Source organism: Rhopalosiphum maidis, chromosome 4, assembly GCF_003676215.2.
Source record: "Rhopalosiphum maidis isolate BTI-1 chromosome 4, ASM367621v3, whole genome shotgun sequence".
Taxonomy (NCBI): Eukaryota; Metazoa; Arthropoda; class Insecta; order Hemiptera; family Aphididae; genus Rhopalosiphum; species Rhopalosiphum maidis.
In genome coordinates this window covers 22,264,066-22,281,397 of record NC_040880.1, presented here as the reverse complement: position 1 = coordinate 22,281,397, position 17,332 = coordinate 22,264,066, and the positions used below count along the sequence as shown (strand labels likewise).

Below are 17,332 nucleotides of genomic sequence, written 5' to 3'. Positions count from 1 at the left end.
TTTTGCAAATTTGTTAACAATTGCCTTAACCCTAATATTAATTACTTAGACGTGGCGAAAATTGCGATTTTCCTTGGTGGAATTTTATATTATTGGCTTATATGAGATAGACATGCGGATACGACTGCGGCAGTATGTGTGTCCTTTTAAGATGAATAATGAACAGTATGCTTGTAGGTACAGAGGTAAACAGGTGATGCACAAGACATACATTATAATATTATATATGCGCGCGAACATAATATTATATTATACGTCGTATTATCGTCCACGCACGAATTGACTGCGGGTTGCAGTAGATATACGTGAAAAAGACGCGTTTGGTGGGTTAACAATATTTTTTTTTTCGGACGTCTCGCGGGATTGTCCACGGCGAACGACGACACAATACTCGCGTTATGTGGACCGTATACATAGTATACACTGCTATTAGTGTTGTTGGACATGCCGACGCCACGCCGTTTTCATATTGTATTATGTGCGGTGTAGTGTGATGCGTGTGTGTGTGCGTATGCGCGGCATAATAATAAATCATTGGGACAGTGCGCGCGGGGATCAAAGGTCGCCGTCGCCGGGGCGACACGAGTAAAAGGAAAGGATTTTGCCTTCTTTTTTCCTTTTTTTTTTTTTGCGGCGCGCACCACACAGACACGCCACACTCGTTCGAAAACCCAATGCGATTGATCATTAATCAACGATGAAAAGGTCGGTCGCCACGTCTCAGTCCGTCCGTCCGTTTCTTTCTCTCTTACAACATATTATTATATATACATAGCGCATACACACACCTATACACTCTTATTATATGTACGTGTACACAGACGGCGATAATAATATAATCGGCAAGGGCTGTTTTTAAAACGCGCGTGACTTAGGTGAGTATATATATATATATATATATAATATGATATTATATTATAGCCGGTTGTCGATTGTTGTTCGGCGGGGGCCGGCCGACCAATCCAGCATTTTACGGTGCACAGACCCGCCCCCGTGAGCGCACCGGTCGACCGAGACGACAACCGCCACCGATTGCATCCCGCGTTATACATCACAATGCGGGGGGTTTGACGCGGGTAACGACAGGGCGGTGGTGTAGGTGGTGTAAACAGGCTGTAGCACAAATGCCGGGAGTTTTTCTGAATATTAATAAAAAAAATTTTTCTTTTTTACTTTTATTATTATTTTGTTTTTTTTTCTCTTAACGACCCCACTCGTCGTTCGTACACATCATGCAAGCATACAGTGTATATGCGTGTGACGTGATTGTGTGGTGTATACTGTGTAACGCAATGAGTATGTAAACACTATACACTATACTATATATATATATATATATATACCTGGTATGTTATTCCGATGACGTGCACTTGACTTGACATTTTTTTTTGTACGACACTTCTCCCGCCACATCTCACCAGTCAACACTACCACCACACGAATGGGAACAACGAATATTATTATTATCATTTTATATTTTTCTTAAATGTTATTTTATCGAATTCCATTACAGTATAAAATATATATATATATATACTTAGGTATACAATACAATCGCGTTCTCACATCGTTAACGAGTCAACGACTATGTGTGTGTGTGTGTGTGTGTGTGTGTGTGTGTGTGTAAATTCGAAATATGCTTTAAAAGACTCGTCCGCAAGACGACAACGACGAATATTTCAGCAGACACACGTACACTATCTATACTTTATAGAATGATTGAAATAATGATTTTTTTTTTATTTTTAGCTTAAACCAACGCGCAACAATACATTACATATTTGGTTATCGTAGAATAGGTATATACTGTGAGAATATACATACATTAATTGAATTTAAGGAAAATATTAATAATTCTAATTATATACATATTATATTAAGTATGTATTACATGTCCATGCAACTATAATGGTATTGGTATATTAAAAAGCTAAATAATAAATGCTTAAAAATAAAAAAGCAATACACAAGAATTCTGCAATTAGGTGTATACAACTATAGGTCTATAGCTATATATTGTGATTAATTGTTAATGAGAAAAATCGTAACACTACAATATAATGCATACCACCATATTACGATATGACTTGAAACATTTTAATTATACTTGTCCGAAACTTCAACCATTAATTGAATAGTTTTAAAATTTAAAATTCATGATAATTATATCATCGCACGACAATTATGTATATTTAATAATCTAACACTTTGTTGTACGCATTATTATACTAATTTAATATAATTAAACAAAGTGATCGTTATTTTTAGGTGCAAAATAAAATCATAATAACTACCGATGTGATTGGGCCGGAACGTAAATTGTAATAGTAGGTACGTACCACACGTTATAGGACAGTAATAATATAAGTCATTGCGGTGAGGTATATTAATAATATAATAATATATATTATACATAATTTATCCGCACGTGGTGTGTCTGTGTTGCCCCATAACAGTCGTAAAATCACTGTTACCGACAATGGAACGCGCGCCAGTAGCTAACTACGGCGGCCGAAAGGGAAAAAAATTGCCAATAAAGTATGCAGTCGCAATAGTTTTAGGTTGGTCATTATCGTATCGTAAAAATCCACCGGGGCCTTGTCATTAAAGCCCGTTTCACCGCTACTGTGTCCCTTCTTATTAGCCATAAATTTACTTTCATGGTTGAAAATTAATAAAATATATGCTATAAACATACTTATATAGTAATATTATCTTATTTTACCTGGTACGAATATGTACGAGTATTTATATGTGAATATAACATATTATGTTTATGCATATTTATGTGTACCTACAGCGTCTCCACTACAATGGTATGAATATAATATAATAATATAACCTAATAGTCACCGCCAACAAGGAAATATTTAATAATAATAATATTAATGTCTATTTTTATAGTATATTACCTTACGTACTTTACTTTTATCGAAAACATAAGTTATTGCTTGCATTAGCCCACAATCCGCCGTTGCATTTTCAACTATTATGTATTATAATAATCACTAAACAAGTCTTTTTAAATTATTATATTAAAAAAAAAAAAAAGATTGGCTACCGCTGTATTATGCACGCATTATTACAGTTAAGTTAGCGATAATAATTAATATAATATGATATAGGTATAGGTACAAAATTAGGTACATAATTATACTTAAAGCTCATTTGATTCAACAATATAAAAATAGTTAATTAAATGAAACATTATAGTTCCTATTAAAATTATCTCTTAATTATTTATAATATATATATATATATTATATTGTTTAAAATAAAAACGATTATTTCATTACTAAATTGTATCTACATAAATTATTCAACTAAACAAATCTCTGCGATATAATATAATATGATATGCATTAATACTAGAATCGGTTACAAGAATACACGAAGAAGGTATGTATATAACAAACACAACTCGGCGCTGTGAGGTGTGAAAGTAGGAAACATTATGGTTTATACTTTATAGACCCAACCAAATATCATAGATATAAAAACATATTTTACCGCATGGTCCGAAAACATATATAGGTGCCATGTACATTATGTGTACCTTATTTGTTAATAGCTATAATATAAAACAATATACTTTTTGTAAATACAAAATATGACTAAAATCCATAACTAATTAAAATACTTAATTAAATATAAGCACACAAATATACTGAAGTCCAAGGCATGGCTTGATTAAATTGTATCACAAATTTAATGAAAAAAACCTGATGAAATAAGATATTGTATTTCAAAAATATATTTATACAATATTGAATAATGGTTTATATATTAAAATTATTTTATATTCAAGGGCAAGAGGTATATAGTTGAAATACATTTCTACATCACAATAATATATATATATATAATATAATAATAACAATACAATTAAAGACATGTTAAACATTTTGTATATAATAAATTTATGCGTTAATTTAATGCTTGGGTAATATATCCTTTCACTACAGATGTCATACATAATTATGTATATATTCGTACTATTCGTGTAACAAGTCACACTGCAGCTCTTCCTGATTAATGATTAATTTATATTTACACATAAACACGACACATATACAACCTAATTAGGTTATATCTCCATATAATATAATGGGTCCATATGCATATATGAATATCTCGGAATCATAAGAAATAAAGAAATATACTAAAATATAAATTTAAAACTAAATCTATGATTTTTTTTAAATAAATACATTTGTGTTTTTAGTTGTAAAATACAATATATTCTATAAGCGTTATCAAAGGTAATAATGGATTTTTCCTATTATTTATAATAATACTTGACAACAATTAATATTCAAGATTGAAGACATTTACCTACGTTCAAAATAAACGCACATCAAAATTGTTCAAGGTTTGTTTGAATCATTTCTATGAACAAAAACCTTCTAGTTCCCTAACAAACCGTTTTTATTATAACCATTGCGACTACGACACTTATTAACATATTTTTGTTTGTATTTATTTTATGCTTAGGTGACCAGGTGCCCTATTTACATATGCAGTATAATGTTGAACACTTAAATCTATGTAATTATTTAATGTAAGACATCAATAAACAATATTTTTATACTTAACATTGGATATTATGTATATCGTATGTGTATATATAAATTATATAAGCATCTTATTGCACTTGGTACACAAAGATCTTTCTTTTTCTTAACAATAATTTATATAGAATTTAATGTCACTTCAACTAAAACTACATGTGCCAACCCTCGGAGTATTGTTAATGTGGGGGAGGAGGGTAAGTATTGTGTAAACACTTCGCTCTCATGCTGTGAAACAACGTAAACAACGTAAATATACCTTAAAAATAGTATTCGTTTATTATTATAGTTTTAATCATAAAGTGTTCAGTATTTTTATATTGACAAATTGTTTAACCACTATTAATTAATTTATAAAAGCTTCATATCGGTTATCAAATAACAATTATTATTATTTTACATGGTATAAATAATAATGTATATATACTATTATAATTAAATATAATAATATACATAACATTCTAGATATTTCAGCTTTTTAGACTATAGGTTTCGCAAGGTTTTTTTTAGAATACAACTATAATCTTTAAAGATGGGTGAATTGTGAATTAACTTAGTTTACGGGTCAACATAAATGCACGTACATTTTACTGGTTATGATTTTTTACCGTTTTTACAATTAAATGATCCCCACATTTTAAATGTGGTATCCCGTCAGTAGATAGCAATCAATTTGTAACGCGTAAATTGAACGCGAGCGACTTTTCATACATAGTGTGTATGACAATTATTTGTAGCGTCGTACCGAATAAAAAATAAAACCTATAAAATATATCAGTATCGGACATTTAATATTACTATCCTGAAATAATAGGCAAATAAAGATATTATTACTAATACTAGTGCCTACATATAGTATGTAGTATTATAGTATATTATATTCAGTTGTTCAGTCGGTATAACACCGTATAACAGTACTACACCTACACCTAACAATTACCTATAGTAATTTTAAAATGTCTTTAAAATATATTAAAAGTGATAAGGCATCAAATATATTAGTTGATGAAGAATTTTTTGTACCGTTTCGAAAAAAATGGAGTACAAAAGACAATATAGAGATGCGTACGTTTTAAAAATAAATGCCGAGGTCGCGTTCATGTTATTGGTGATATCAATAATGAGAAAATTTCAAACTGCAATAAATGTGATGAAAATAAATGCAAAATTTAAATCTAATTCCTAGCATTCAGTCATTGAAATACTTTCTTCTCAAGTACCTACTATATTTCTATACATTTTAATTTTATTATTAATATTAAGGTATCTGCTTTAGTTTCTGGACCATTATTACCAAGTGTGCTAACTTTAAAAGAAGCATTCAACGAGTTTGTTAATCTCATTTAGGAGCTCCGATAAAACTTAAAATTTTAATTTTAAAATTCCAGACCGATTCACGAAACAATAAAAATTTGTTTTAATAATTATTTAGTTATTGAATTCTATACGGCACTACAAATTGTCCTATTATGAAAAGTCGCTCACGATCATTTTATAGACAAACATAATATTATTATGATATCATATATTACATACAAGTTATAACGTGTTCGTTTGCCGGTTTATTAGTTCTTCTTGGGCTTTAGATTTAAAAAATACATTATATCTACCTATATTTTCCCCGCTAATTGTTTTTGTATACACGTCGTAGTAGGTTATATATAATATTTGAATACGTTTATATGCACACGTGTAACGTGTAACGCACTATCAACTGACCGCTATGAATTGTCGCGCTATCAATTATCCGCTATCTATTGACGTATATCCAATTTTAAATTCAATACGTTACACAACTAAGCTGTTTTATATCTAACCTATATGTATTTTAGCGGTGAAACTAGGTACATTAAACATTATCTATATCTATAAGTAATAATATTATAAATTTTTTAACGTAAAAATTATATTATAATATTTGCAATAGTATTATTCTCAAAAAGTTTAGAAAACAAAAATTTTCTAAATGACATTGAATACTTTTTCAGTTCATTTATTTTTTTGATATTTCCTCCCCTAATAATATTGTAAATCATTTTCTCATTGCGTGGTTATGTATTTTTACACTAAAATAGAAATTTTAATTGAGTATGGTTGATTATACATAAAAAAAATATGGAATATTAACAATTATTTTCTACAAATATGTTTTCATACATATTTAAATGTTTGTTATAACTTTATAAATCATTAATATAAAATAAAAAATATATAATTATAGCTCATTTCGGTATATCATAAGAAAAATGTATTATAATGTAATTAAAATAAATTCTTTTAATAATAACCTTTAAATAAACTTAAGATTTATTTGATAAAATATTTACAGTTATTATATATATATAACTTTTTAAGTTTTAACAAATTTCCCAGGAAGAGAGATCATGAGCAATAGTTGAATATTACTTTATAGTAGTATAGGATAATTCATTTTTATTCATACAATTGTTAAATTAATTATAGAAATAATAATAAAAAATGATATTCAGCAAACAACAAAACTACTAATTAATTATTATATAGGTATACCAATTATATTATATTAGTTAGATATAACCAATAATTTAATCATTAAAACATTTGACAATCAGTTTACCAATTGAGCTTAAAATTACTTTTTATATACTTGTCACGCTCAAAATAATTTACAATACTTAAGAAAAACGTATTACTTAGTTATAATTATATAACAAATGAATACACTAAACGATTCTTTCGTGAGTATTAATCCATAATATTATTAGATATTATGTATACATTGTATTTTATTATATACATTTTTAGTTGATATATACACAAGTAATATTCTCAGCTTCTCAGGATCAAACTTGATTAGGCCTTTTTATTATATTCAACTTTTCTCAATCATTATACGCATTTGTCACACAACAGACCTAAAATAATGTTTGCATGATCAAATGTACGTAATAATAATAACGTTTCATAAAATTCCTGATACTATTATAAAATATATTATAACTAGTAATCAATGGATCAACAAATAAGTTTTTAATTTTCAACCATTTTAGTATGTAGATTGCTTATGCTGATGTTGATGGAATTATATCGAACAACAATATTTTCATATCCGAAAGTAAGCAAACTTGAATACAAGCGCAATTGGTACCATGTTCATTTGACAAACATCTGTAGGGGTCTTAAGAGCGATCCCGGAAAAGCAAGAATTGCTGAATCTTTATTAAAATTTTAAAGGAAACTTGAATATAATGTAATTTATGCCTAATAAATAGCAGTGTAGGCATAAGTGATAAAAATTCTATTCACATTTAAAATGAATTTAATAGATATATGTACATTTAATTAATATGTCAATTGAATTACAGTATATTCATTTGAACGGCCTACCTGCATATCTAAATTACAATCAAAACAGAAATATATAATGTAACACTCTGTGTACAAACATAATGACGATATTATTATTCGTTTACTTTGAAATATGTACCATATGATTAATATGGTATTTAGTAAACTAATTTTACAAATAACTCGTTGAGAACTAATTAAAAATAATTATAAGTCATCTTAAAGAACATTATTTTGTGTAATTTATATAATAGCAAGTATACGTGTATTATGAATAGTAGCTGTAGCATAAAGCCTTGGTCCGATAACTTTACTTTCGGAGCTATCCACGAACTAGTATTTATACGCTTTGGGATTATAATTATTTCCGATTAATGAATAAATTAAAACAAAATATATTTGATTAGTTAAATGGCCTATAGATAACTTTTAAGCTGTTATTTCAATGATTAATATAAAAATGTAACTAAGAAATCTCAATTAATAAATCAGTAAAATAAATGGAAATGTATATAAATGTCTAAGTATTTATCAACACACGAACTTATAATTTATTAATATAATATGATTCATAACAAAACACTGGTACGCCAATTAATATTTGGTTAAACAAAACATGTAGGTAAATATACTACACGTGGTGTACCGTAAACCAATAGCCATTTGCCATTTAAGAAAAAAAAGGAATTTGCAAAATTATAGTAATCCTAAAACAGTAAAATTATATTCGTTGGAATGGCCAAATTGCACAGATTTCTAAAGAAATAATATATTCAATATTGATATTATACTCCTACTAGGTATAACAATATGATAATTTATAATACCGTTTAACCCAATCAAAAACAAATTAAAAACCGTATACTTTATGGTAAATCTAATATAATATACGTCAAAAATATCCAAATGCAAGCGTGAAGGTATAAGTAAGAAGGTACATCATCGCATCGTTTATTATTTTTTCGTGGTCGTTATTATAATACAGGACAAAAAAAAAATACAAAAGACCAAAATATTGTCGCGACAACACCACAACGAATATAATATACCATCAACAGGTCGTATAGTACGTTGCGGTGGCGACTTAAACGCGACGTAAGGTGTATACTTGTATATTATATAAGTATGTGTGTGTTAGCGCGTATGTGAATCTGTCCAAAGACACCTACGGACACAGTCAACAGGCACTGCGCACTGAAAAAGAAAACGAAATCCTACGCAAAATAAGAATTCAATGAGCTCAAACACGAGCGCGCGCGAGACACAAAAAAAATTCTTTTAGTTTGAAGCTGCTTTAAACTGTGTGCGTTGAATGCCAAAAATATATAAGAATATTGTACAACGTATATACATATAAATTTATATATATTACAAATATTATAATATTATCGTTTAAAAGCATATACATATTGCATACAGCTTTAGGCACGAAGAAGAAGCAAACGTAGACGTAACATAAATCGTGCACGATAAATCATCCGAAAACTGTTGTGCAGAATAAACCATTTCACACCACCGGTAGACAAATGTATGTCAATTATCATTATATTTTAACAGCGAAATTCGGCACATAAATCGGTAGGTGTCGGCTTAATGGCCGTGTTTAGTATAAGAAAAAAACGCGCGCACACACATCAATATATTACATAGATATTGTATACAATGCAACTAACTTTGGCTTCACGTCAAGACCGTGCGCGATAATTAAGAGGCTGAGCTGAAGTAAGAATGGTATATTTGTTTTTTATCCTCTAGTTGTTGTTCCTTTTACCGTACGCTGTTTTTATTCTACTTCACCTCTTCTTCTATACATACAACATACACCAACACATTGTTGTACACAATTTGAAACCTCAAACACCGTAATTAGTTCAATGATGGATGTTTCGGTGACATCATTTTGATGGCCCAGCCTAACAATAATATATATATATATAAATATTATAATCTGTAGTTCGATAATTACCACTACGATAGCTCCTGCAAAACAATCAATCTTGTATCGCACAAACACGCACATTATATTAGTAAATAGTAAATACCGACTCATACACAAATAGAGCCCGTTTACATTGACACATTTCTGACGGTCGACGGTATTGCGTGTATTCAATACGTAGTGGAGGTGGCGAAAATAAAAATGTTTTTGGAAAATAATTAACAGAAGCTTTTAATTCGGCGAGATAGAAGACCTCGGAAAGAGACGACCTTGTTGCCCTAATCAGAATATACCCCTTACTAATAACAAATTTAATTAATGATTGATAAAACCACAACGACAAGAAATGCGTACATGATTTATGAAGGTATATCTAATACAAATATAATACAATTGCCGATTTTCGTTTATTGTTATAATACAGTGTGACTTATCGCTACTATACCTACATCGATAATAATCGTAAACAACGTTTAACGGATTTCGCAGCATACTTTTTCAATATATATTTAATGTAATATATAGTATATAGTTAAAAAAACGCAGTTAAGAAATATAAATTTACTTAGAATTATTAAAAACTCACGTGCGCTAAAAACTAAACATTTTAAACTGTAAACCTACATTTTTTTAATATGAAAAAACATATTTAAAATTAATATTTAGGTTATACGTATGTTCAAATACTAAACGATATTTAATTGCTGTACAGCGAACATCTTTTACTGAACATATGTTTATATACGAGTTTAAATTCATAATCCGTGGAAGTGGTTAATTAATGAAGTGTGTCACTATAATAAATTATTTAGAGCCAATTACATAGATGTTACGATATAAGATAGACGTTATGATTTATTATGAATCATTTATAATAAAACTGGCGATTCACATTTTATAACATTATAGATCAACAGAGTGACATCAACAGAGTGCGCAATCTACTATCTCTCTTAAACACAATATAATACGAATTGTTCTGAACAATAATTTGTTAATATAGTTGTATAATTTATTGCTAATCACCATTTGAGGCTTAACTACTATTGTGATTACAAATGTTTAGAGATGAAGATGATTTTAATTAAAACATCTATATTTAAACCAACGTTTAATAATAAATATAATTATTTGCATTTTCAATAAATCCTACTTATGTTGTGTACAACATTTTTAGTAAAAATTAAAATCAAATGATGCTTTTTAGCTTTTACTGAGTATATCTACGATTAGTAAATTCTAGCATTAACAAACAAAACTTAACCTTACTTAACAAACGTGATTTATCGATAACATAATGATTAATGACGGTTGTACGATCTAGAACATTTTTTTTGTTTTTTTAGTAACACGATTGAGAACTATTGTCGATAAACCAAAGAAATAATATTTTCTACCTTATATTCAAACGATTGAGAACAATTTTTTGAGCGATGTTCTCGTTTATCTTAATTTTTAGTATTATCGAAAAATCGTGTTTTTACAAAAGATACGGTCAACAAGGGCCGTTCTCAATCGTGTTCTACCCCACAATGATACATTATTTTATATTATTTACATGTAAACATATATAAGAATAAGCAATTCACAAGTGCACAACATGTAAAGAATTCACGGAAACGTGTGGGAATTTATGGAAATCGTACAGAAATTAGGGAGAACCAACTAAACTTTACACATTATAAAACTAAATAATAGTGTATTTCATTCAAATATTTAAATTTTTTGCGAAATAAAATAAAACTAAAAATTCACTTTCATCATTTGAGATATATTTATTAAATGCCTTTACTAACAGAATCGATTATATAATATAATATAAAACTATATATATTAGTGGAATCGATGTGTTTTATTATATACGATTATCTCATTTTTATTATAGCAATGTATATCTAATAAATAACGATTTAATCAAAGTATCCATAAAATATTTTACTATTGTTAATATTTAATAATAATTAAATTTAAATCTATTTATATAATAAATCAGGTTTTTTTATTTTTTAAATATTTTAAATTTAAATAATTTTAAACACAAATCTCATTGTTAAAAAAATAAGGTACAACGAAAAGGTGAGATACCGCGAAAAAGTAATAGCAAATTATAATTGTTAGATCTACATCGAAATTTTGATAAAAGTTTTCGAAACACGTACCGATCAGGACACCCTAGACAGCCTAGACTCTAAAGTCTAAACTCTAGTCTATAGAGTCTAACCTCTAAAGTCTAAATCTTATCCATATAGCTTTCGACTAGCGAACAGAAACATAGATGGGGAATTTTATATACTAGGTGCTTACCACTATGTCATATGAATATTTTAATCGGCATTCTTAATGTTATAACAACAGTGGATACAACCAAGCATTTATGAGAATATTTTATGGATTTTTTTTATATTTTTCTCATTTATTAAATATTAAAATAATATAGTTGTGTCATGTAAATAATACGTAAATCAAGGAACGCGACTGTTTATAACAAAAAATAATAATTAAATGTTATTGTAATTTTTGATAGCTTTTGGCATTCCCATAATTTCCGGGAGTGTCAATCTTAAAAATGCTATATAATTTGCTATACAGCTCTGAAAAATAATAAAGCTCTTAAGTAGTGCTCATGTATATTATGACTGGTATTAACCGACGATTTCTTCATAGCAATCCGTCGTTGAGATACGTGTGTAATATTATGTGTGTGTGAATACACTACAACACGCACAAATGACGATAGTATAATAACAATGACAATAATGGGTAATAAAACAGCGGTAAATATACATTGTATGATCGTCGTGGTGCAGGTCGTTCAAGGATTCGAAATTTTGATCTAGATGCACACTAGCATCACAATTCATAACAGTTACATCATACGATCAACGTTAAAATACGCTATAATCACGAGCCTCAGATACGTCTAATATATAGTGAAAATATACATAAACGATAACGGATTAACGGAGCAAATATAATCGCGCACGGGGGCAACTATAAATATTATAGCTCCTATTACTGTATCAGGTATATTATATTATTATATTATTATACATCATAAGGTGCTATTGATAATTATTGGCCAACGGTGTATACATAATAAACACACACACACACACACACACACACACACATACAAACATATTATCTACATTATAATTTACAACAATATATTATGCGCGTATAGAAACTTGGACCGCCGGCGACTGTTTTGGCGACGGGGCGACGGCGTTGGTTCGCGCAGAGTCGCCGTTGCCGCCAATAAGCAAGCACGAGGCTTGTAAACAAAAAGCGAAATATATACATATATATTAACAATATAATATATATATATATATGTATATTAAAAAATAAAAAACGTTACTTTCTATATACGCATATATCAATGCGCGCTGTACATAGCGGTACTTTCTCTATTGGCGGAACACAATAGACGTCCTGCAATATTATATTATTATTATATTACACTTCCTACTAACACCACATACGAGCGCACACGGCACGTTACCATTATGTCGTTGTGCGGGGCGTGAATGTGTACTATGCGCGTACGTATATATACAGTAATATAATATAATATATATATAGCCGGGAACTTACGATTATTGTTGAAAGAAAATAATAAAACAACAACATAATAATAATCAAATTGTCGATAGATGTTTGCAGTAGATTATAATAATATTTTATGCGCGCGTGCGCAGATCGAGAAAACCGAGATATCCCGTCGTCGTTGTCACTGATATGGTTGTCGGTGGCGTTCATATAATTCATATATATACACACACACATATGTATATCATACGCTTATAATAATATAATATCAAAAAAAAAGAAGAAAAAAACGGGACTCAAAGTTGAAAAACCAAAGAAAAAACAACCAAAATAGGTCGGAGAATACATACACACATACTCGACTGTGATTTTGTGCACGGTGTAAAAAAATAATAATAAAAAGAAGGCGTAACGGAGAGGCGTGCGTATTAATATTATACACTGCCTTACACGCGCGATGACTGCATAGCAGTCGTCACGCTCTGTTATTGTATATATTATATTATATGCGTACCTATCTATACCCAAAACATTCGCGTAGACACAGCTCATAGTCTGCCCGTTCATCACTTTTCGTATTATCGTCAATCGAGTTTTCCCAGATCTAATTCCGGAAAAACCGATTTCCTTTGACGAAAACGTCTAGGTATAGTAATATGTATGAAAATATAATATATTATAACGCAAGAAAGTTGTTCGGTCCGAACAGCGATTGTTATTTTAATTAAATCAAAAGTTTATTGGCAATTAGAATATTTTTTTTGTTAATAAATTAAACACTAAAATTTGGAAATGACTTTAATACCCTTTTTTTACTTAGTGAATTATTTATTAATTTTTAATTTGATCACATTTATCTCACTTTTAGGGTTAGTGATTGACAACGCATAATCAGTCGCAGTTGTGTTTAAAAAAAGGTTGATGAATTTTGTCATTTTTAAATAAACCATTTTAGTTATGGGCAGTAAGTTTGTAGATACTAAATATCAATGATAAATAAATAATATATAGAAAATATAATAAAAATTAAAAAAGAGGAGTATGAGTTTGCAACAGGGGGTAATATATTATAATGTTATAGAGATTTATTTGAACCATATTTCGTAATGAATGGAGAGGGAGGTAAGAAATGGGTAAGGATGGCGTAAGCTATGAAAAGGATCTTTGAAGGATATAGATGAAAGAAGGGTAGGGGAATCAAAATCACCAGATATAAGTTTTGATAAAAAATTTAGGTTGGTAACGTTTCTTCTGTCAACTATTGATAGTCGAGAAAAATGCTTTTAAGAACAAATTTGTAATCGTAGGGGGAACAGCTAATAACTTACATATATTTTATTTCTATTTTTAAAATATTACGATAAGGTAATTTAAAGAATATTCTATTTAAAACATAGAATTCAAATATAATTAAAATAATTAAATTTTTTAACTTACTTGGAAATGCCTGGAAGATGGCGGTGGTTGAGAATAACACTGCATCATGTCTGCAAAAGATTCAAGTTCATCAAAGTCAAACTCGAACGATGGTTCGTACCACGGAGATTCTTTCACCTATAGTAAAATAAAAAAAATAATAATGGTAATAAATAGAATACACGAAAAATAACAATGTAACTAAATAAAAGCATAATATATATATATATATAGGTATCTGACAATATTATACACAAGTATATAATATATAGGATGATCGATGTGTACAGGAAATCGAGAATTGGTTACGGACTTTTTTCTATACTCTATCTTTCTCTGATCAACTCTCTATCACGCTACATAAAATCCACTTTGAATCCCATAGAGAAAACATGCCACCCATTCTACAATTCGATTTTTCCACTAATGTACCGTGGTATTGTATTACTTTAGTGTAGTCTAGTTCACATTGCATACGCGCTACACAAAATACTTAAATAGGTACCTAACTATACCACAGTAAAAATGAACATTTAATTTAAAATTACATGAATGTATTTATCATAAATAATCATGGATGATAATAATAATAACACTAACAATTAATAATAACATACATAAAATTGTTCTAATTGTGTCAGATATAAAGAAACTAATAAAAAAATTTAATCAAATTCCCTATTCATTATATGCATAGTGATGTATACATACAAAACTTTTGATAGTATAATACCCACCCAACCTTAAATATTTATTCCTTGCAGTTAATAAGACGTATACTTCCAATATTAAAATTAAAATCAACATTCTATGATACATAATTTATCCACGATGATTTTAAAAGCACTAAGTGTGGCACTCATCATATTCCACTCAGATCATCGGTAAAATATAAAAATATTTTAAAAGTATGATAAACGATAAATTATTTAATTTGAGATAAGATTATAAGATGATATCGGTTAATAGTGTCTATATAATATATAATATGGATATAGGACACTTTTAACAATGTAAGATACTTCATATGACTAATAATTTTTACAAAAAATATTAAGTACGTTTTGTTATAACGAATATGGCATGACGTATAACCCAGAATTAATGTTGCAAATATAAAAACAATTTTTTTACATTTATACATAAAATTACACATACAGTTTAAATAATTAAATGTAAAATATAAATGTTGATAAAAATAAAACGATTTCATCAAGATTTTTAAAGGTTTTATAAAAATAATTAGATATTAGTGAATATCGTAAAATAAAATTTACAAAATGTGAACTACGTATTAAGAAGCCAAGTAATAAATTATATCTAAAAACAATGATTTAAAAACGAAAACGTATTTTTTTTGAAATACTATCATTTTAAAGTAGAATTATATGTAGGTTTTTTTTTAATGCTTAATACCTATTAAGTTATATTAATTTTTTATATGGTGATAGTATAAGCATCATAACGGAAAACCCGTTGAAAATCTGACAAATTTTCATACCATAAAACATTAAAAAAAAAAGTAGCTTTTAAAGACATTTCAAAGTTTAAACCTACAAAAAAGGTTTGATTTATGATTTTTATATATTTTAGAAACACTTACAATAGCATGTATGTTATTAATCTGTAGGAAATTAATAGAATTTTTTTAAAAGGATACTGAGATTGTGCAAATGTTGTGGTTGTAGTGTAAATTTATTATTATTCAGAATACTGCAATGATGAATTGTTGTTACTAAAAGTAATGTAATAAGTAATATTGTTTTTTTAAATAATAAATATCAATTAAAAAATATTAAAATGTTCTAATAATACAATTAATGAAAAAAATAACAATAAAAGCTTCACTAAAATTAGAAACATGAACTAACTTATATTATTGCATTAAAATATATAATAAAATTATAACGCTATTATAATAATATCGACCTGTACTACCTATATATACACTAAGCAAATCGAAATAAAGAGGCAACATTTGTCTAAAATGAATCTTCTATATTCTGAGCAGCTTTTTATTTTAAAAACCATTATAACCACGATACTTTTCAAACATCTCTATCAAGCCAATAACTAAATATATTATCATATCAAATATAATATATAAAACAATTTTTTTAAATTTGTATTGCCTCACAACTGAAGGAGCATATTTATAGGAGAAGTGAAATTAATATTGGCTTTCTAATTTAATACATGAATATATTATTTATTATAGGTAACCAATATATTATAATAAAATATTTATAATAACGAATAATCATTATTATTTATACAATTTTAAAATAGTTAAATTAATTAAAAATTAAACTGAAACAATTTTGGTCGGAATTTTTAAAAATATTTCTTAGTCAGAATATAATTAAGAATAAATAATGAGCAAAAAAAATATCCTGTATAATCGATTTACAAATGAAATATTCTTTTCAATTTATTTATTAGTGGCACAGAATTTTCCAAATTCAGTTCTAATTTAAGTTCAGTTCACCTAAATTTAAAAATTGATTGATGAATGCGTTTTTTGATT

At 28.1% G+C, this 17,332-nt stretch overlaps 1 protein-coding gene across 3 annotated transcripts in view; it reads right to left on the bottom strand.

The window, feature by feature from the left end:
• LOC113552593 (segmentation protein cap'n'collar) overlaps positions 1 to 17,332 on the bottom strand; it is an 87,155-nt gene that overhangs the window by 18,764 nt on the left and 51,059 nt on the right. For all 3 annotated transcript variants that reach the window (XM_026955461.1, XM_026955449.1, XM_026955455.1), the window contains exon 6: positions 14,827 to 14,943. In XM_026955461.1, the coding sequence (XP_026811262.1) occupies positions 14,827 to 14,943 (117 nt within the window). The remainder of the gene's footprint in view (positions 1 to 14,826; positions 14,944 to 17,332) is intronic.